The sequence below is a fragment of the Protomyctophum parallelum genome (assembly GCF_964188405.1).
Source record: "Protomyctophum parallelum genome assembly, chromosome: 1".
Lineage (NCBI taxonomy): Eukaryota > Metazoa > Chordata > Actinopteri > Myctophiformes > Myctophidae > Protomyctophum > Protomyctophum parallelum.
Genome location: NC_139697.1, coordinates 32,692,245 through 32,715,670, shown reverse-complemented (window position 1 = coordinate 32,715,670; position 23,426 = coordinate 32,692,245). Strand labels below are relative to the sequence as shown.

The following is a 23,426-nucleotide window of genomic DNA, read 5'->3' as shown; positions in this document are numbered from 1 at the left end:
CAGACAAATATTCACACAAATGACTGAGGTGAGAAAACAAATCAATAAAATTCTCCAACAGGAGGTGGAAATGAAAGCGAGGTACTTTAAACAGAACTATTATGAGGCTGGCCCTAGGGCAGCGAGGCTATTGGCTAGACGCCTAAGGAAACAGCAAGCCGATATAACAGTTCACAAACTGATGGACCCTAAAACAAATAAAATAAAATACAAACAAGGAGAAATTGAGAATATCTTTCAGAAATACTATAAAGAACTGTATGCCCAATCACCCACCTCCTCTGAAGAGGAAACCAGAGCATTTCTCGATAAATTGGACTTGCCTAGCATTGGTGAACTAGAAAATAAAAGGATAACCAAAACTATAACCATGGATGAAATCACTGCAGCAATAGGAAGATCAAAGGCTAGCAAGACTCCTGGAAGTGATGGATTCCCATCAGAATGGTACAAGAAATTTGCAAGTGAACTGTCCCCAGTGTTGCATTCCACTTTTAACTGGATTAAAAAAAATGGCTCTACCCCCCCCTCTTGGAAGGAAGCTGTAATTACAGTCTTACCAAAGCCTGGAAAAGACAAGACACTTTGCCAGAATTTCAGACCAATTTCACTACTAAATGTCGACTACAAACTATATACCTCAATCCTATCAGATAGAATTCAATCCTTTATTTCAGACATGATCGACGAAGATCAATGTGGCTTCATCCCAGGAAGAAAAACGCAGGATAACATTAGGAGAACTTTACACATTATGCACAAAATAAAGAATAATAACATTCCTGCAGCAATGGTTAGTCTGGATGCCGCCCAGGCATTTGATAAAGTTTCCCACAGGTTCTTATTCCTAACACTGGAAAGATTTGGGTTTGATGAAAAAGCAATTCAGTGTATCAAAACGCTTTATATTAATCCGACAGCTAGAATAAAGGTAAATGGTTCTCTGACAGATAAATTTGAAATAGAACAAGGTTGTAGACAGGGCTGCAATTTAAGCCCCTCCCTATTCGCGTTTTTTATAGAGCCACTGGCCCAGATGATAAGAGACAACGAAAATATAGCGGGAATAGAAATCAATGGTGAGAGACATGTTGTGAGCCTTTTTGCAGATGATGTATTGGTCCACTTAAAAAATCCATTGGAATCATTTGAACACCTACTGCAAACATTAGATCGGTTTAGTCTATACTCAGGCTACACATTAAACAAGTCTAAAACTCAAATTCTCATGCTCAACTGTAGGCCGAATCAAAAACTCAAGGAAATAAATATAAACTGGGAGGCAAAATCAATTAGGTACTTAGGCATAAACATAACTAAAAACCTGCCCAAATTATATGCAAGTAACTATCAAGAAATTGATGATAACATAAAAGAAGATATAGAAAGATGGGCCACATATCCAATGGGGTTTAGTGATAGGATACAAGCGATTAAAATGAATGTCCTTCCACGCCTGCTATATTTATTCCAATCATTACCTATCCCTATACCTCCGACTCAATTCACAAAATGGGATAAACTTATATCCAGGTTTATATGGGATGGAAAACGACCTAGAATAAGATATAGTACGTTACAATTACCAAAGAATAAAGGGGGAATGGCACTTCCGAACTTAAAGGAGTACTTCCATGCAGCACAATTGGGACCACTCCTTAACTGGTGCAGTCTACCGTATATAGCTAAGTGGAAGGACATCGAGGTAAAAGGGTTTACAATCCCGATTCATACAAGTATAGGAGAACGAGGGATTCAAACGAACGTGAAGAGTGAATTAGACCTGGACCCAATAACATCTTTTACTTTAACTACATGGTACTCTATAGTGAAACAATTGAAGGTTGGAAAGGAACTGGGTATGTTGAAATGGATTTCATATGATAAGAAATTTGAACCAGGAAGGTTTGATTCAAGGTTTAAGCAATGGAGGGATTTGGGTGTGACAGCCATATGCCTATTGACTCAAAAAGGAGAAATGAAAAGCTTCGAAGAAATGAAAAGCACATACGACCTGACTAATCAGGACTTCTTCCGATATTTACAGATGAGAGACTATTATAACAAAAACATTAAAAGACAGACGGAAGAAATACACCCCATAATACGAATTGTGGAACGGGCATATGGTAGGGTCACACCCAAAGCCATATCTGTTTTGTACTCATGTTTGATGGATTCCAAAAGAACATCCACTGTATATGTTAAAAATAAATGGGAAAAGGAGTTGGGTGAGGAAATTCCAGATCAGATGTGGGAAGATATGTGGGAAAAACACCAGACAACAACCCAATCAAAGGAGTGGAGGGAATTTGCATGGAAAAACCAAATACGGTATTTTATAACCCCCCAAATTAAGAGCAAACAGCTTAAGAGCCAACAACCATGTTGGAGAGGGTGTAACCACATGAACCCTGACCATACACATGTTTTCTGGAATTGTGCAAAAATACAACCTTTCTGGCTGGTAATCCACACAGCTATATGTGAGGTAATAGGATATGACATTCCCTGCTCTTGCCTTGTAATGTACTTGGGTCTTATTGAAGAATCTGTGCAGTCGAGAGACCAATACCTGGTCAAAATCCTTCTAGCTGCTGGAAAGAAAGCAATTACAAAAAATTGGCTCAAAACTGACATCCCAGGCTATAAACAATGGCGAGCCATCATGGACAATATTGAGGACATGGAAAAGTTGACATTCAAGATAAGAATAAGAGTAGACCTCTATGAAAAAAGATGGGAAAAGTGGTCGTTGTATAAATGGACAAGAGGTGAAACATAAATAGAATGATGGAAAGGAGAAGTTAAAAAGCATTCCCAAAGCAAGGTTCTAATATATTTTCTTTATTATGTAACTGCATTCATATGATCCGTTTGTTTTATTTTAACTTTATGTCTTTATTTTATTTGTTTTTGTTTTTATGTCTGTGTTCGTTGTTTCTGTTTGTCTTTGTACCATGTTATTGTTGTTTCTGTTTGTTTGATTATGTGTCTGAAAAACCCTTAATAAAAACAAAGTTAAAAAAAAAAAAAAATGTTTGCTGTGTGTATGCTATGTTTCAATAGAGCACCGAAGTCCTGACGTAACTCGCTCATCCCTTCGATTCCCCTGTTTTGTGGAAGTAATTTCTCTATGGAGAATAACATGGGGTGATCTTAATATCGTCTACTATAAGCGTTGTGGTCCAAAAATAAACAAGCTGTCTCGGCGTTATTGTCAGGGAGGTGTCTCTGTATCGTTTGCAACAGTCAGTCACTCATATATGATACAGTCTGCTTCTAGCGGAAATGTAACTAATTCAGTAGCAGTAACATTAGCGTTTTCTCTCAGTCAGTTGATTCTTCATATCCATACGAGTGAAGCGGCCGGGATGACATGTTTATTTTTCAAACACAGTTCTTATATGAAGCAATCTAAAAATCCTCCTATGGCGATTTCAATGCAACTAAAAAAATACATGAACCTGGGGACTGACGCCCTCTACTGAAAGTGACGTCAGACTTCGGTGCTCTATAGCTAAAGTTTAAGGTTAAAGTTCTTAAACACTAAGGTGAAACAGATGCGTTCCAGGTCTTAATGGAATGCAAGACATAAAAATCCAACAATAACGATGGTAAGTCACAAGGTGTGCAGTTTGTGAACGAATTTGCTACACAAATCACAATGTGGAGCTGCTCTCTAAAGGCTGGGGCTGCTTGTGTGCACGTCAGCTAAACAGCCATCCTCATAAATACTTAATTAATGTACACAACAACTGCTTCACAAGAACAATGTTGGTGTAAGAAAGAGATGCCGAGTTGCTTATTTTCTTTCTTCTTTTACAACACGGGAAAGCCATCCAGTGTGTGTGTGTGTGTGTGTGTGTGTGTGTGTGTGTGTGTCGCTCTCTTTGTGTCTGTGCGTTTGTCTTTTTCTGGGATCTATTCTTGCAAGGCACTGGACCACTGGACCCAGATGTCTTTCAGTAGGCCAGAGAATTACCCCCTTTTTTTATAATGTCTTGTACTTTTTTTGAAACACAGTGAAAGTCAAACGGGCTCTGACAGGGCTGAAACCTTGCCCAGATTTGGAGACATAGGTCATTGCTATGTCATAGACAACTTAAGAGACTTGAATTCCGTGCTCCATGTCTTATTATTTCTGAGGCGGCGCCAGCCGCTCCTATGCCCACCTTTGTGTGTCTGTGTGTACCACGGAAATGATTTGATTGGCTGAGCACGGAATGTGATGTATGATGATAAGAGCACTTCACACGAGTGATTCTTTTCATTACGTAGCAACACTCAGTTTTTTCACTCAGAGTTTCATGGATATGGTTTCACCTTCTACACCAGGGAGAGCCACGCGTATATAGCCATTACTACCATACCAAACCCTTAAAAGGTAACCACTTCTGTTCCGGGGTGTGACAGCCCCATGAGTGTCAGCTGTGCGCCTTTAGTCGCTACCCTGTTCATGCTGCGTTTGATAATGACCAGGGGGTGGTTCTGTTCCATGTTGTCGCGATAATGGCCTGAAATGGAACCTTACAGGTCTGTACCTCTGAGGGTATATGAATGGAACCAAATGGACCCTTACAGGTCTGTAACCCTGAGAGTATACAAATGGAACCAAATGGACCGGTAAAGGGGTCCTTGAAATTAAAAGGTTGAAGAACCACGGCTCTAGCTGAAATAACTTCTATTAAAAAGATTGAGAGAAAACCATTGTCTCAATAGGGGACAGGGCGCTTTAACGCAGCCCTCAGCTACATCTGTATCACAGCCCACAGAGGCATCACACCTCCTTCCAGCCTGTGTAAAATACACTCCAAAAAACCCGCTTTTTCTACAGTGGCGACTGTGATTTATCGAGGACAGAACAGGCCATAATGGACGTCTAATGTTTACATGTCACCGGTGGACAAAGTGGCTTCTGAAAGAACAGAGGAAGGGAGAAGAATGCAGCGGGTCCATTCTCGTCTCATCCTCTCCTCTTGTTCTCCTCTTCCGTGTCGCTAAAAGCCCTGACAATGACATCCTGTCAGTGTGACAAATGGCCTCATCTAGCGATGCTCCTCATGCTTAACGGCATTATCCTGGAGCCGGAGAATAACTCTATCATTATAACCGCCCACCATAAGCGCCCGGCTGCCAAGGAGGTCCTATGAGGCGCTAGGCTGAGAGCTTGGCTAGCAGGGGAGTCACTAAGAGGCGGTTTGACCGCCGGGGGAGGAGGTGTGGGTGTGAGGTGAAGAAGATGGAAGGGGTACCAGAGGGATGGTACCCCTTCCCTCTGGGTTGCTGACTGCAAGCAAGTACATACTTGCTTTTGAAAAAATACTTTATTTAGGTATTCAAATTCTGAAATCTTCACTATTGGGTTAATAATTCATGAAATACATAATACTGAAGTACAGATACTCAAACATTATCTAAGTACGTGTTATAATGTACTACTGAATGTTACTGTCCACCACTGAGTAGCAGAGGGAAGGTGTTGCCAGTTCTGTATGGTGGACTACGAATGGAAACTAGCATTCTCGCTAAATCCTGTGTATTTACACGGCATTGATTGTGTTGTGTGCATTAATATGCAGAGGCGCTGGAAGAACATTCACTAAAAATGCCGGGACAATCTTCTCCCTTCTGGCTCCAAAACTATGGAACCCACTTGCCATTGCAATCAGAACTGCAGACTCACACCCAATCTTCCGCCGTAGTCTGAAAACCCACCTCTTCAGACTCCATCTTAGACCGTAGCACTTACTATAGCACTTGCCCTAGCCTCGACGACCTTACAGTCATATTGACTATTCAAAGGCCCAACTTTCATTTAGATATATAGCGTATACCCATAGTTTAATTATATAGATATTCTACTGTTAGACAAATGCTATAGGTTCTTAGCTTACGTAGTGATTCCTGATGATTTTTTATGTATCTGGTGTATTACCAGGTGTTGTTCTTTCTTACTGTAAATTGCTCTGGATTAAGAGTATCTGCTAAATGCCTAAATTGTAAATTGTATGCGCTGTCCCTAATCCCTCCCAAATAAAGGTATAAATAAATGAGGTCATGCGGTTACTGAGCTGATGACTGTGTTAGGGGAGTGTGCTGAGCGAGCACCAAATAAAGCACAAGCTAGCGTGTTCAGCACTGCTGACTGATGGGGCAAACGGGCTGTAGCTGTAGCTCTCCCCGAGCAACAACAACCGACCGAAGGAAAAGTGCTTCATCACATCACCATACAACAGTCTGTGTCTCTCTCTCTGTGTGTGTGTGTGTGTGTGTGTGTGTGACCATGCTCGGGGAGAGATGAGTGACAGCTGAGATGCGACGCTTAGACTTGACACGCACAATACTTGGTTGAGCGTTGTGTCGTGCAGCCTGCCGCTGTGAAGTGATGCATTGTCATCCCGTAGATTTAGTACTTTTTGGTGCCAAGACATTAACGCACAGCTAGGTATCAATCTTAATGCATACACACACCTGCATCATATTGTGTTGAAAACAAACAAATGTGCCGTGGCACACAGGCAGGCAGAGAATGAACACACACACACACACACACACACACACACACACACACACACACACACACACACACACACACACACACACACACACACACACACACACACACACACACACACACACACACACACACACACACACACACACACACACACACACACACACACACACACACACACACACACACACACACACACACACACAGCTGTTTGTTTTTTTACCTTCGAACCCGTCTGTCCATTCTCCCCTGTTGTGCCTGGTGGTCCCTGTTGAAACAAAGTGGTCAGGCTCACTCAGCAGAACACATGGTTTAAAGCAAAATAAAATATCATGACTGAAAGTTTAGTTATTATCATTCTTTGGCTGCAACCACTTGAAGCCATCACAGATTTGAGGCTTTAAACCTTTACTTTTATCCCATTTCTGAGACCATTCGTGTTTATGGAAGATGCTTCTAAAACATATATTCTATTGCTAGCTTGATCAGTTCAAATGCTCATAATAATCTTAAAATAACAAAACCAATAACTAACAATCGGAAATAGCCGATCTATAAGCTCACAACTTATAGATTGTCTATTTTCGGTGAGCGTGATTATTATTGAATCCAAATCCAATTGACTGAAATCTGTTCTTGGCAACTGAGAACTTTAATCCATGAGAACAACAACAGCACGGCCGTACAACCGTCCCACTGGATGGGACTCTCCACTAGAGCTGGGCAATCAACACAAAATATATCAAAACTGATATTTAGAACAGACACTTTACTTGATCTTGCTTCGTGTACTATGCTAATCGAATAATGGACAAACTGTTTTTCTCAGATCGGCTATTTAAAAAATAAAATAAGGCAAAAGTCTGAAATAATTATGATAATGATTTGAAGTCCTATAGTCTCCACCAATATTGTGCACTTCATCGATGATGAACTAAGGCCACCACCAGCCAGTTATACTCACGTCATTACCCTCTTTACCATCGGTGCCTGGCTCTCCCTGCAACACAGAGGGGACAGAATTACAGGAGACATGTTAGTTGGTTGGTTGGTCAAACGGAGGAGAACTATACTTTGTTTGGGGAGGTCTCACGCACCATTGGGCCCTGATGTCCATGGGGTCCCGGGGGTCCTAGCATCCCAGGCAAACCCCTCTCTCCTGGCTGGCCGTTGTCACCCTTGATACCCTAGACAGAGAGAGAGACGAGAGATATGGGAGAGAGAGGAATCAGAATGCTTAACAATAGCATTTCTCACACACACACACACACACACACACACACACACACACACACACACACACACACACACACACACACACACACACACACACACACACACACACACACACACACACACACACACACACACACACACACACACACACACACATTGGTGCAAATTATAGGGAGGGGGGGTAGAGTGTGGATGTAGGAGGGGGGGATCAGTACCCCTGCAAATGAGACTTGAACTCCGTCGGTCTATACAAATCTCCATGCAAAGTATTCTCATGGCAAAAGATTTAAACGGGTGACTTCTTGAGCTCTGCATACTCTCAGTTTATAATACAATTTCACACAGCTACTCCTAATCCTAGATAGTGATGTTACAGGCACTGTGCGGAATAGGGAGCTACTCCTAATCCTAGATAGTGATGTTACGGCACTGTGTGGAATAGGGAGCTACTCCTGATCCTAGATAGTGATGTTACGGCACTGTGTGGAATAGGGAGCTACTCCTGATCCTAGATAGTGATGTTACGGCACTGTGTGGAATAGGGAGCTACTCCTAATCCTAGATAGTGATGTTCTGGCACTGTGTGGAATAGGGAGCTACACCTAATCCTAGATAGTGATGTTCTGGCACTGTGTGGAATAGGGAGCTACTCCTAATCCTAGATAGTGCTAATAGCACTGTTAAAAGACATTTGTTATGTACGCACACTTTGTTTTATCATTCTTTATTGTGTAGGCTTTATTTTTGTCAGGTGAAACCTGACATACAACGGGCCCGTTTCTATTAGCGACCTAATCATGATTGACGGCCCCCCTATACTCTGAAATGCTGCCTAAGCCAATGGGAGTCTGCCTAAGCCAATGGGAGTCTGACCCCATACTGTGAAACGCTGCTTATGCCAATGGGAGTCTGACCCCATACTCTGAAACGCCGCCAGCCAATGACCCCATACTCTGAAACGCCGCTGAAACACCGCCAGCCATGATTGGCTGCCTCCTAAGCTATGACAAGCGCACCATGGACCCAGACCACACTCTGCAACACCGCATCGCAGAGCAGAACACCCGCTAATGTTATGAGCTAACTGGAGAGCAGGAACAAAAGGAGAAAAGAGGGGACAGATACACAACGGAAACTGCACTTGGGTGCTGTCTCCGTTGTGAAAAATATGACGGTCATCATTTCTTGTTTTATTTCGTTCTTATGTTGCTTCGTTTCAACCTTTAATTTGTTTTATTTCCATGTGGTTGCGAGTTGTCTGTTCATTGTACAGCAACGTGTAAAAGTTTTGAAAGGCACTTTATATAAAGTTATGAATACTTGTCTGTCCATCTGTCTTTAAATTGTTGTCATTGGGAAACATTATACTGAAGGAATCATCCTTTTCAAATACATTCGACCATACGGTATAGCAGCATGAGTCATTGGTGGCAATCTTTGATCTGGGCTGGTTTGATAATTATAATTATAAATGCAATAATTATTGCATTAGCTGGAATGCATTAACCCATTAAGACCTACGGCCGATTCTACAAATGCCAGTAGTTTCTTTTCAAGATTAAAAAAATATATAAAAAAATACCAGAGCGCGAGACGCACTGTGAGCTTGTAGATCAGATATTTTTGAATAGCCAACGCTAAAATCTAAAATGACACAGATGCTTTCCCGGATTGAATGGGTTAACGCAAATGGAAATCGTTTGTCAGGCATGTAACATTTTTTTAAACTCACGGAAATTTGAATCCCATTTCTGTATACAATTAACATCCTGTGGCAAGCTTTGTTAAATGAGCAATATTTCACATTCTGGTATTCGAATCAGCGTGTGAATTCATAATAGCAACATGCATCATTCTAGCTGGGATTAAAAAGAAAGCTAATGAGAAAATTTGGTATCAGATGATAGCACAATATCAGTGTATTATGACAGAATATTTCTATTCAAAGCTACATGACATGGTGTGAATGATGAATTATTGACCGTTGCATTCATCTTATCGTGAATATTATTATAATTTATAATTGTTTAACTTTCTATCCGTTGTGGGGCTAATGTCCATATGCTAATGAGCAGCAAAACACTGAGCCGTCTACTGCAGTGGACGGTTCTCAAAGTGGGGTCCCCAGCTAAATGATAGTTTGGAACCAAATGGTTCTGTAACTCTGAGAGTGTACAAATGGAACCAAATGGAACTCTCAGAGTTGCATTAACATTGCAATATGATTTTGCAATATGAATTGGGGTCTCAGGGGTCCTTGAAATGAATCAGCTAGAGCCATACAAATCTTCTCTTATGACTGGTGGGGGGGCGGGTTGTATACCTCCGGTATATAGAGTTTAAGTGGTTTATTATGAATCAAATTGCCATAGACCTGTGGCCATAGACCTGCCTGTGAGGCATATGTTTGCCTCTGAAATGCATCAGGGTAATTGTAGGACCACTACACGGAAAAAGGCCAAGATAGACAGAAAGGAGAATCGAATTTCCGTTCTGTTCTGCTCTCCAGGCCCATTATCTTACATACAATTTGTTGAGTGAAAACGGTCATGCTAAATAAGAATTTGAGATATGTATACGTTTAATATGAATTTGAAGTAAATCATGGACGATCACCCCATGAACAAAAACTGTACATTTAGACATTAGAACATATTAGAAAACATTTAGGTACAGTAGCAGAGAAACGAATGTTCATGCACACAGTGGTACAATGGCTGGCCTCACATCACAGTATGCCTAGCCCCCCAAGATAAAATATTGAGGTGAACAAACCAAAAGAAAACAGATAGCTCAACCAGGTTTCTGTGGGTGCTGAGGAAGAAAACAGATAGCTCAACCAGGTTTCTGTGGGTGCTGAGGAAAATGTTCTGCGGAGACCATGATTCAAATCGCAAAGCTGATACTGGGCACCTAAACCCTGAATCAGTGTCGGGCCATTATGGCCCGCCTCCACTGTAAACACAGTGCACCTCGAAGTAGAAGGACTCTTATTTAGCGCAGCTTGTGGCCGTTTTCACTCGATAAAAAACGCTTGTTCGGACACAGGACAGTGGAGCGGAGAACATTATGTCCTCCTGGAAGTACCATTATGGGGCTAATGAAAGGCAAACAAGGTGACAGTGCAGACAGAGAGCAGGTGACGTGGAGGTCAGTGAGAAAACGAGGCTGCGTTTGATTGGGGTTGTGCTGGCGTGCCGGGTGAAGAGGGCGCCTTTTGGAAACGCTTTATAAACTGCACTATGCGTTTACCCAGCTAGCACACATTTGAGTTCTCTAAAAGGGAGATAAAACTGCAGTCCCCAATCATCGAAGATTGAAGTTATGGTCTCCATCTTTACTGTGGGTAATCATTGCATGATTGACGTGTAGCCAGGGAATATAAATGGAGAGATAAATCAATGTCCAGTGCAGTAACTCAAGTGGAGTATCAATGACATCTTCAACAGAGTGTCTCTGTCTGATGAAATACAGGAACAAGATGTGTATCAGATAACAGGTTATAAAGTAATATTATATCTATCTATAAATGCACCATGTCTCTGTCTGTCTGTCTGTCTGTCTGATCCAAATAACTCGAGAACCCTTCGCCCCACCTTCGGTCGGTCCCACGGTTGTCCAGAACCGCCCCAAAAAGGCCTCTGCCCGGGCTCTGGATAGGGCCCCTGGGTCCATTATGGATCTGGCCTGTTCTGACATCATTCTGACACCTGCATAGACTCCATATTTGGGCATTCCTTGCCTGACAAAGAACTCCAAAAATGGGCATAAAAGGGACAGACCTAATATCTGGGTGGGGCATGCATTTCCAACTTGCATCGTTCCAAGTAGGCCAGTACCCAACGGGCACTGCTGTAGAAGCTCCAACGCATAATATCTGGGTGGGGCATGCATTTCCAACTTGCATCGTTCCAAGTAGGCCAGTACCCAACGGGCACTGCTGTAGAAGCTCCAACGCATAATATCTGGGTGGGGCATGCATTTCCAACTTGCATCGTTCCAAGAAGGCCAGTGCCCAACGGGTAACGCTCTAGTTCATGCTGGCCAGACAAACTTATAACTAATATTTTGTGAAATAGATATTTTATAGATATTTTTTGAAATGCATGTTTGGCCATTTTCTTTTAAACAGATTTTCTTTGTTTTTAGCTGCGAAGCAGGCTGGGCTACAGGCTATCAGGTTGGTAGTGGCAACTTATGGTAGTGGCAACTTATCATTTAATTACCTATCTTTCTGATTGGCTGCATCGTCTCTAGGCAACCAGACACAGTGTGTGTGTGTGTGTGTGTGTGTGTGTGTGTGTGTGTGTGTGTGGGTGTGTGTGTGTGTGTACGTGTAGCTGGGCTTGTTTATGTATAAACTCTAGTCTCTATACTAGTAGCATGGGACAAAGCAGGTCAGAGAGAAACAAGCAGACACTGAAATTAAAATGACAACTGTCTAGCTCTCATCGAGCACTCTTGAAAACCTTTTTAACATTTATGTTAACATTATTCTGACAGCCAGCATAACTCTGACTCACGGGCAGAAACAACATGACCTTATCTAATGCTGTTAAACAGTAGTTCGGCCTGCATCTCCGACAAGTAAACAGCTGCTTCGGTACAACACGTTTGCGGTGTTGTGTTTATCCGAGTTGGCATGACATTTCGGATTAGTAAGGGCAAAGGTAGATGCTTAAGCCTGGTTAGCACTCCCTTGTGCGGCGTTGCCACGTGCCGAAAATAATCTTGAAGCGGTGGTGTGTTACGGGCTCCTGCATTGGACTTTTTTGTCTTTTTGTGTTAGATTTAGCTGCTGTATATATTTTTATGTCATTATTGCTGTCAAGTGTTTGTTCAGTAACAGGCGTTATGCCTCTGCAGCTTTCTAGTAAACAACCAATTAACTACAGGATGCAGGATAAACAAGTGAAATTGGAAGTGATGAAACAAATAAATGAGCAGAGAAAAATTGGAACACTACTTGATTCGATAAATTGGGAACCCACCCAAAAACACATTTTCCATTTATGAAAGAGTAGGAGAGATGTGGAGACCACCATTATGGAACAAACTCTCTATGGCAATGATGATTACTGACAGAATATATAGTGACAAGCTTGAACTTTTTAATAGACTGTTTATTTTTTATCCAAGGTTTTCTGCTACCCATTTTTTTCACCCATTGTCAATTATCTAAAGTAAGCCTGGGCACTACACTCCCTCTGCCAACCTGGGGAGAGCAAGGGACTGACCTCATGCTTCCTTCTATGCATGAGGAGTCCAAGCTGCATCTTTTCAGCTGACAGGGTTTCCCCAGTTGGACGTCGTAGCACGTGGAAGGAACACGTTATTCCATCCCGTTTCTTTCACCTGAATTGGGCAGCCAGAGGGGGGGCAGTTTGGAGACCAGGATCACTGTGTATATTTTTGAGGGTACCTACCCTAGAGGACACGGGGAGAACATGCAAACTCCCCACAGAAAGGACTTTTTGCCAACCCCACCCAGGGTATGGGCACTGAGAGAACATGCCCCCAGAGCCTCCCCGGCAGGAATCAAACCCAGGACCTTCTAGCTGTGAGGCGACAGCGCTACCGACTGCACCACGGTTTTGTTTTAACTTAAGGCAATAAGTACTTTACACCCCCTACCCTTTAGCTGTGTTTGCTGCATGAAGCATCTTCACTGTATGAGAGCAGTTAAGTGGATCGAGCACTGGTTCCTTCTACACGGACTGTCCTGCTTGTTCTATAGTCATTATAGTCACTTTGGAAAGTTACCAAGATAATGCATTTATCAATTGTCCTTCTTCTGCTCATACAGTATACCGTACAATACACACACACACACACACACACACACACACACACACACACACACACACACACACACACACACACACTCCCCCCCCCAGACTCATTAAAATAATTATCTTTGACATCTCTCTCACCGCTCCTGCAGGGCCAGCGGGTCCTGGGGGTCCAGACGGTCCAGCGGGACCCTGTTATAGAAGAGGAAAAATAACACAGACACACCAATTATTACACAGCCTCCTGTACGGAGAAAACGTGATATTGCGATATCGACCAGGCAGCGCGCGACACGGACGGAGGGGAGAGCAGTGAGGTCGAAGGTGGTGAACTCACAACATGTCCGGAGGGTCCGGGCCTTCCCTGAGGTCCCGGGGTGCCGGGGTCGCCCTGCGCGGAGAGGTCAACAGGTTAGAGAACTGACCTCAGATGGTCTGCAGGGTATTTCTGATGTAACGTGTGAAGCGTGTCTGGATGTACTAATACTCTTTAGATGATGTACAATATCACACAAAGACTCACCTCCAGTCCTGATCTACCTGCTGGGCCTGGAGGACCTACAGGTCCCAGGTCACCCTGGGGGGAGGGGGCGGAGAGGGGAGGGGGGGGTGAATAATGAAATATGGGATATGGGAATAATGAAAAGATGATGGAGGACTGAGATTAGATTAGGCAAAATATTGACTGCTGCAATGTAATAGGTTTCATCCGTGTCAATTTTAACAATGCAAGGGGGGGGGGGGGATCTAGTTCCAAAATATCCTCTCTATTGCTCCCTTGCTTGCGTTTTAGCCTTGGCCTTGAAAAATGGAGCAAGAGCACAGATCATGTCAGCAAATAAAAAACAGGAGAAAGGAATTAGCTCGATGGCAAGAAAGGCACATACAACGTCGGTGTTAGGGAAAGTGCCATCGGCTGTCTCCCTAGAACTAACTTAAACTATACGGAGATATTATTGACTGCCCCAAACACAAAAAAGGAACAGCAATAGAATTCTGAAAGTTGATTGTTTAGAGTTTAGTTGTTTTTTTCACACACCAACGTATACAGTATGATATACACGTAGACAGACAGACAGAGAGACAGACTCTGTCTCTCCCAGTCTTTGAACAGAGGCTCTCATTCATAGTCCTCTGCAAGCAGCGAACGTGGTCTACTAACCTTTTGTCCAGGGAAGCCGACATGGCCCTTCATCCCTTTGAATCCCTGTGGAAGTAGACCAAAGAGAATAACATTGGCACTCTGTCAGAATCCACAAAGTACACAGACCGCCAAAAGAGCTGACACATGCGTCTTTGAAATCTCACATTTTGATTGGAACACCTGCTCTCGGGGCGACGGCACAGCGCGATACACAAAAGAAGCCAGATACAGCGGGGACTCGGGGAGGGAGACGAATCGATTTGTTTGTTCCTTGAAACGAGAGTCTGGTGTGTGAACATCACTATATATATGCTGCATGAGAGAGACGGGATGGAGATGCGGGGAAAATAATACTAAAATACTAAGTTGGAGGCTTGAATCGTGAATGACTTTCAAATGAGGTCAGATTACTAGTGATGCAAAGGTGGCAACACTGCTAAGTCATAAATACCGTACTATAGAGTTCCGGGAAAACCCAACAGGACCTGAGACCGGATTCGGTCCGGATCCGTGTTTTACCATAATCACTCAGACACCTGTGTCTTTTCCGGTTGTATTATCTGGGACCTCTGGTCTGCTTGTCATTATGTATGAATACCCGAGTGGATCCCAGATGACCTCTGCTCAGCGCTGATTGTCTAAGAAAAGCATGAAGTGCTGCGATGATTACACTGACCTGGGATCAGATTGCTGCAGCGCAAACAGTTCAGTGAGAGTGGAGAGCACGGACTCAGAGCGCATCCAAATAACACTCATGGAATTCAGATGTGTACGCAACGTGGTGTGTGCAATCAAGGATTCCTGCAGTTTTGTCCATAAAATAATAGAACGGGCCTGGAATATCAAATCGTAAGAAAGAACAAATCGGATCTCGGCCCATCTTTTAAAAAAGAACGTCGGATCCACTCTCGGAACAAAATTCACAGGTTCGGGTCCGTCACGCAAAGAGCTCCACTATACTGTATGTGCTAAATGACCGGTCACGCACCCCCCCGCTACACCAAATATCTTCACATTTTTAATTGGCCATTTAATTGTACAAGTTTTTAACATAACACAAATGTGAGCTTGTTTGAGCGGTTAATGGTGAGAGGGAAATGTGTTTACTGTACTGTAAAGGAAATTGTTAATTAAGAGACAACTGTGTACTCAGTAGATAGCACGCACTGACAATCAAAAACAATATAAGATACGCGTTTCTCCATACACAAGTCCTAATATAATTTAACTAAATATTGTAAATTAAACATTAGTCAAACATGATGAATTGCATAGTAGTTTGTGGTGCAGAGACTTGCTTTGTACTCGTGTTAAGTCTGATTCCACACACAGCAATTTAATTAGCAGTATCCCTACTGGACTATCCTCCACAACCATATAGGGAGTGAAAAAGGCAATTATGGAAGTTGAGTTCTATTTATAGTACAATGCATCCAATTTTGTTCAATAATGTTTCTATAACATCCTTCTGCCGTTGGAAGACTATAGATATGGGGTTGATATTACTCTGATATTACTCATAAAAAATAATGCTCAAATTCAACAATTCCAATTAAAAGGTCAGGATGGGTCATGTGCTTGACATGTGCCTTGACAAACAAGAGGATATAATATGACAGGCAAAGACACCGGTTCCTGCATAATATGCCAAGTTCTTAAGCCTATTGTAGTTCATGCTGTCATATTCTATCGTACAGTATTGATAAATGCAACATTATTGGAAAAGAGACACCCGAACAGGTCATGTGCAGGTCAAAGGTCATATATACTCACAGGGATTCCTCTGGGTCCTGCTGGCCCTGGAGGGCCCACATCACCCTGACAGAGACAACAGACATTTCACAACGCAAAAATTTACTTTCTTGCAATAACCACTTAAGCCTTTCCCAAGTAATGAAAATAGCAGATCTAGAGGCTCACAATGCATATTATGACGCTTGTAGATGTGCTCTTGTTGAGATTTATTTTATTTTATTGTGATCCAAACAGGGACAACAGGGTTAACGTGGCTGACTTGCGTTGGCGCAGCAGTGTACTGTGTCCGCCGCTTGACTAGCTTTGTGTTCCACTGCATATACTATACTGTAGGACCACGTACAGTAGCTGGTCATAATACCGACGTCCACTTCGATGCATCAACCGTAAGCAATGCTAATGTTAATGTTACTCTTAACGCTAATGCTTTCCTGCGAAGTTCAACAAAAAAACATTTCTGATAACATTTTAGGTGAGAAGTGGGTAATGCAGTTGCTCAATATTGATGCATTTACAATGGTTTGCTAACTTTATCTTCAACACCATAATTATAGGGGAGTCTGCAACAATGCAATGATACCAGTAACAATCAGTAGTTAATGTGTTTTCTTGACAACCTTTGGTATCAGCAGAGCTCTCTTGGAAACTTGATAGAGGTGATACAAATAAAAAGGTTGGTTCTATGCGGAAAAGCGCTGCATATGCTAGTGTTTGTGTGTGTCCCTACAGTGTGTGTGTGTGTGTGTGTGTGTGTGTTTGAGTGTGTGTGAAATGACGTTTTACCGGCTTCCCCGGTTTCCCGTCCTTTCCGTCCAGCCCTTCGATTCCTGGAGGGCCCTGTCACGCAGCAAACACAGAGGGAACGGAGATGAGAGTGAACATCCCTGCATACAGTACATCATCATCACCATCACAGACTCTGAGCGGAAACTAACGGTGTCGTGCATACCATCAGTCCCGGGGAGCCGGCAGCACCTGGCCCTCCGCTCTGTCCTCGAGGACCCACGGCTCCATCGTTACCCTGAGACCCAGACAGAAGACACGGAGAGAGACACAGACACACAGACAGTAGGTTATGACACTCCACTATACAGTGCATGCTTGAAATGAACATGTACTTTGATGTGATTCTATTTTTTTTACAAATGAAAATATATCCACTAAAGCACTATTTTCAAACATCATTCATAACCCCATTCCCATATTAATTCTTTGTAGGACGGGTACACCTTTTGGTGTTTTTACGCTTCAGGACAGGAGCCCCTTTTGGGGTTCTTGTTGCTATGTACAGTAGCAGCAAAAATATATTTGTAATTTTTTGTAATGTTTTCCATAATACTTATTTAGAAGGTGATTTTAGAATCGGCCTAAATGGGTTAAACATTTTCTCATATTTTGACATTCTCAGAATAGGTTAAAAATAGGTTAAAAATAGAAGTGTGCTACTAACTGTACAAGAGTAATCCAAATTAGGAAGGTTTGCCCTTACCTTTTCTGCCTTGGGCCCGGGGGGCCCCTCTCGTCCACTTTTTCCTGAACCACCAGGTGGGCCCTGAGTACAGACAGACAAGACAGAGACCACAGTGTGAAACCTTTACAGCACCCGTTTCTCAAACCGTAATCTGTGCCAGATTTGACAAAATGGTAATTATAAAACCATGACATTTTAATTTGAATGCACTTTCTCATGCACCATGCACTGAATGGATGGATACATTTTTGATTGGCTTTGCAGCTGATAATTAAAATGTGTTTAATGACAAGATACGGTGAGGCACTGACTGTACACTTTATTTGTTCCGTATACCGTTGCTCTGAATTGTTGATGCTTGTTTTTTCTTTTTGCTTTGTATTGCTATCAATCAATCAATAGGAACTTAAGAGTATACTACATTGGTTCCATTGATCCAAGCCGGAACAGAATCGATTGCTCTGAAAACTGCACGTGGTCATTTTGAGGGCTTGTATCCAGAAAGTGTTGGGAGCCACTGTGCTAACGGACAACTCACCTGTGGTCCTTGGAATCCTGGTTGTCCTGGATGTCCCTTGAGAGAGAGAGAAACAAAAAAAAGACAGTGGAGAAAGTTACGGTGGCTGCCTCAGTGCCTCGGAGCGTGTTCTGAGGACGGAATACAATTACTTCCGCTCACCTGATCTCCTTTGGGTCCCGCCGCTCCCGCTGGGCCCGCGTCTCCTTTATTGCCCTATAGGCAATGACAGCCGTTAGCCGTGGCAGCGGATAAGGTTATTGGAGAATGAGCATATTATGATAACTAGGTCGAGTCGTACTGTATAGCAAGAATATAAAGCCAGAATATACGTAGATACTGACCGCTAGGCCGGCCGCTCCCTGGAACCCTGCGCTGCCAGGTGGACCCTGCGGTAGGAGAGGACATTTATTTCACACACACATTGTTATGACACTTATGACACACTTTTTCCCTTCTAACTTTCACCTATAATGACCAAAACAGGGGTGCATGTGGTGAATATTGGTACAACGGCGGTAGGTGGGCTCACCGATTCGCCCTTGGTCCCGGCTCCTCCTGGGCCCCCCCGCTCGCCTTTCATTCCCTGGCAGATACAAGTGGGCGGTTAATACATGTCACTACGGCAGGTCTGTCTGTCCATCATTACATCCAGCTTCACTACAGCAGGTCTGTCTGTCCATCATTACATCATGTCACTACGGCAGGTCTGTCTGTCCATCATTACATCCAGCTTCACTACAGCAGGTCTGTCTGTCCATCATTACATCCAGCTTCACTACGGCAGGTCTGTCTGTCCATCATTACATCCAGCTTCACTACAGCAGGTCCGTCTGTCCATCATTACATCCAGCTTCACTACGGCAGGTCTGTCTGTCCATCATTACATCCAGCTTCACTACAGCAGGTCTGTCTGTCCATCATTACATCCAGCTTCACTACGGCAGGTGTGTCTGTCCATCATTACATCCAGCTTCACTACGGCAGGTCTGTCTGTCCATCATTACATCCAGCTTCACTACGGCAGGTGTGTCTGTCCATCATTACAACCATGTCTGTCTGTCCATCATTACATCCAGCTTCACTACAGCAGGTATGTCTGTCCATCATTACAACCATGTCTGTCTGTCTGTCTGTCTGTCTGTCTGTCCATCATTACAACCATGTCTGTCTGTCCATCATTACATCATGTCACTATGGCAGGTCTGTCTGTCCATCATTACATCCAGCTTCACTACAGCAGGTCTGTCTGTCCATCATTACATCCAGCTTCACTACAGCAGGTCTGTCTGCCCATCATTACAACCATGTCTGTCTGTCTGTCCATCATTACATCCAGCTTCCAAACCATCCATCTATTAACACTGTCAGGCAGTGGTGGAAAGTAACTATATACTCAAGAGCTGTACTTATGAACATTTTGAGGTACTTTTACTTTACTGGAGTCTGTCCAATTCTCCAGTACTTTTACTTCTACTCCACTAGTTAGTTACTTTATTGACACAAATGTATAAAACATTGGGTCCAAACAATAATAAAAAACCCATGAATCAAAAACTTAAAAAAGGTACAATACATTAAAATATACAATACACAATATAGAATCACAATACAACTACATCTCGGATCCACACCTCAGATTTGGATTATTATTACAAAACATGCGTTACCCACTTCCCACCCACTTGGCCACAAATGCAGCCATTTGAAAATAGCCGATCTGCAAGCTCAGTTATGACCTTGTAGATCTGCGTGGTAAGTACATTTTGATGCCAACACTTTTGTACTCGAGTACCTTTTGAATTCCGGACTTTTACTTGTATTTCTATATTGCAGTAAAAAATCAAAGTCCTTTATTCCAATTTCCACCACTGCTGTTGAGGATGTTGTCACATCATTAGCTGTGTCTTCTAATGGTGTGTGCGCTCGTGTGCGTGTGTGACGACGACTTACATGAAGTCCTGGGGGTCCTGGGAGTCCTGGATATCCGGCGGTCCCCGAAGGCCCCTGAGGTACAGTGAAGTGTACAGTGTGTCAATGAAACCGCTACAAAACCAAATATGTATTCCACGTGTCCTCACGTGCGCACATCCACTTTTCCAAGGCACACGGGATTGAATGAGCCCTACTGTACCTGTTCCCCCTTCGTTCCTGGCAGACCGGCTGACCCTCTCTCGCCCTGCTGACCCTGGTAGGATGAGGGGCGCGAGGAATGATTAGGGACAGATTGGATGGTGACGAGAGGAGAGAACGAAGGAGAGGCAAGGAGAGAAGCAGTGTAGCGGACAAATCATAGTCGAAAACACTATAAATACTCCAGAGCAGTGGGTTTTCAAGCAGTGGCCCGGGGCCCACCAGTGGTCCTTGAGGGGGTTCCAGGTGGTCCTCAGCTAAATCATAGAACGTTGGTAATCAAATGGACGCTTATAGATCTTGTACTCAAGAGTGTAAAATGACCCTTACGGGTCCATATGGTTTCATTTTGCACTCTCAAGAGTTACGTTATTGTTAAACATCTGCATTACCAAGAAGTCTATACAATTAGAGAATGTAAAATAATTGTTATTTTGATTAACGTCTGCCTGGTGTTGTCTCTCCTATGGTACCAACATCAAATCTTATCCAAAAACAACAAAATATTCTTTAGTTCTAAATAATAGGCCTTGATATGAAAAAGGTTGAAAACCTTCAACCTGTTTTGTATCAAGGCCCATTGTATTTTGCATTTGAGCCACGGACCACCATTTGATCAGATTTAGCCTCTCAGAACAAAGACTACGAATATTTTGTTTATGCTGTATTGATGGTGGTACCATATAACAGGCTGGGTTATGAATATAAAATAAAAATCTACATTGACTAATTGTTTAGACTTCTTGTAAATTAAGTAATGCAGATGTTTAACAATAATTTAACTCTTGAGAGCATAAAATGAAACCAAATGGACCCGAGAAGGAAGGAGAGGAGAAGGAAGGAGAGGGGAAGAGAGGAGAGGACAGGAGAGGAGAAGGAAGAAGAGGGGAAGAGAGGAGAGGACAGGGAGAGGAGATGGAAGGAGAGGGGAAGAGAGGAGAGGACAGGAGAGGAGATGGAAGGAGAGGGGAAGAGAGGAGAGGACAGGAGAGGAGAGGAGAAGGAAGGAGAGGGGAAGAGAGGAGAGGAGAAGGAAGGAGAGGGGAAGAGAGGAGAGGACAGGAGAGGAGAGGAGAAGGAAGGAGAGGGGAAGAGAGGAGAGGACAGGAGAGGAGGGGGAAGAGAGGAGAGGAGAGGAGAAGGAAGGAGAGGGGAAGAGAGGAGAGGACAGGGAGAGGAGATGGAAGGAGAGGGGAAGAGAGGAGAGGACAGGAGAGAAGAAGGAAGGAGAGGGGAAGAGAGGAGAGGACAGGAGAGGAGATGGAAGGTAATATGATCGGCCAGGATAGAGGCTCCCTTGACAGAAATGAAGGCGCATTGAGCCTGCACTGTAGCAAGGACAAGGCAAGTCGATACCAAATGAAGGAAACGGCTAACTGGCCTTTACAGCATCCCGCCGGGACACCGCCCCTCACTCTCTCGCACACGCACACGCGCGCACACACACACACACACACACACACACACACACACACACACACACACACACACACAGTCACACACACACACACACACACACACACACACAGTCCTCTGTGCTATGGCTCTAAGGGGGCCTCAGTTTGGTGATTTTGAAGTGCTGTCCTGACATCTGGAGATTGATCCAGAGCTCTGCACCTGTTCTCAAACGGGTACAGGTTGAATACCGTACATGGATTGTATTTTTTCCCTCCAGAAGATATTGATCTTTATGTGTTGTCCCCCCCGCCCCTCACTCCGCAGGTACTTTCTTTCCTCAGCTCTCACTCTGCACGGAGCCGTCACGAGCCGTCACGCTTCAAACATGACGAGTTATCAAAGGCTGCCCACGTTCATTATGAAAATCCATCTCTTTGAGCTGGTGTTCTTTTAATCAGGTGGGGAAAAACTATTAACAAAGCCGAATATGACTAATAAGCTGGGCAGCGGGGGTTTGCAAATGCTCTCTCTCTCTCTCTCTCTCTCTCTCTGAAGCGTGTCTCTCAAACAGACACAGGCTTGCAGAAGTTAACACCTGGCATTAAGCACTGCGTGTGGATGATTCCACGCAGAGCTCACGTGGCTCATCCATTTTCACGTGTCTCTTCTGCTAAAACAATGAGTTTGCATGAGGGGAGGGGAGGGGTGCGAGGCGGAAGGGAGGGAGGGCAGCATTTTGTCTGCACAGCAGTCACGCTCTCCATCACTTAGACAGGGGGAATAATTGAACAACTGGAGAGAGACAATGGAATCGTTTCCTCATCTGAAATAACTTTCATTAAAAAGAGCTACAGAGAGAGAGAGAGAGAGCTACAGAGAGAGAGAGAGAGAGACAGAGAGACCGACAGAGAGAGAAATGGAGATGGGTAAAACGGCATAATCAACTTTGCAGGGACCTGCTTGATTTAAAAGAGGGATGATCCAGAATTGACAAAGTGGCAACCAAAAAAAAAAAGAACACAGTAGTGTGAAGTCAGCAAGTGAAAAGTAAGGGTAGCAGCAGAGAGAGAGAGAGAGTGTTGAATCTTGTCTTATAGTGTGTGTGTGTGTGTGTGTGTGTGTGTGTGTCGTGCAACTCACAGATAGACCGGACGGGCCCTGGGGACCAGGGAAACCAGGAGGACCCTGCAGACAGAAACAGACAATGAGTACAACACCTAAAACAATGACAAAAAAGGCCTTTACATTGTCTTGATGACATAATGCCCATTAAAAAAGAAAAAAGCATTGCCCTAAATACCGCTAAATGTGGTCCTCGGTCTCTCTACATACATGTCCTCATGTTGTTTTGTTTTCCGGTGCCATAGTGCCATCATACCAACAGAGAGCCCCATATTGGCACAGCATCTGAAATCAGTTCTATTCAAATGTCGCTGCTGAATAATACCGTGGCATTGCTATCA

The 23,426-nt window shown here is 43.5% G+C and overlaps 1 protein-coding gene across 6 annotated transcripts in view; it reads right to left on the bottom strand.

The window, feature by feature from the left end:
- Positions 1–23,426, bottom strand: part of col16a1 (collagen, type XVI, alpha 1) — a 145,776-nt gene that overhangs the window by 10,620 nt on the left and 111,730 nt on the right. For all 6 annotated transcript variants that reach the window (XM_083777049.1, XM_083777051.1, XM_083777054.1 and 3 more), the window contains 18 exons: positions 23,104–23,148; positions 20,567–20,620; positions 20,386–20,439; positions 18,965–19,018; positions 18,777–18,821; positions 18,595–18,648; positions 18,454–18,489; positions 17,934–17,996; positions 17,394–17,465; positions 17,228–17,281; positions 16,463–16,507; positions 14,708–14,752; positions 14,069–14,122; positions 13,883–13,936; positions 13,687–13,737; positions 7,615–7,704; positions 7,482–7,517; positions 6,741–6,785 (listed from right to left, as the gene is read on the bottom strand). In XM_083777049.1, the coding sequence (XP_083633175.1) occupies positions 6,741–6,785; positions 7,482–7,517; positions 7,615–7,704; positions 13,687–13,737; positions 13,883–13,936; positions 14,069–14,122; positions 14,708–14,752; positions 16,463–16,507; positions 17,228–17,281; positions 17,394–17,465; positions 17,934–17,996; positions 18,454–18,489; positions 18,595–18,648; positions 18,777–18,821; positions 18,965–19,018; positions 20,386–20,439; positions 20,567–20,620; positions 23,104–23,148 (951 nt within the window). The remainder of the gene's footprint in view (positions 1–6,740; positions 6,786–7,481; positions 7,518–7,614; positions 7,705–13,686; positions 13,738–13,882; positions 13,937–14,068; positions 14,123–14,707; positions 14,753–16,462; positions 16,508–17,227; positions 17,282–17,393; positions 17,466–17,933; positions 17,997–18,453; positions 18,490–18,594; positions 18,649–18,776; positions 18,822–18,964; positions 19,019–20,385; positions 20,440–20,566; positions 20,621–23,103; positions 23,149–23,426) is intronic.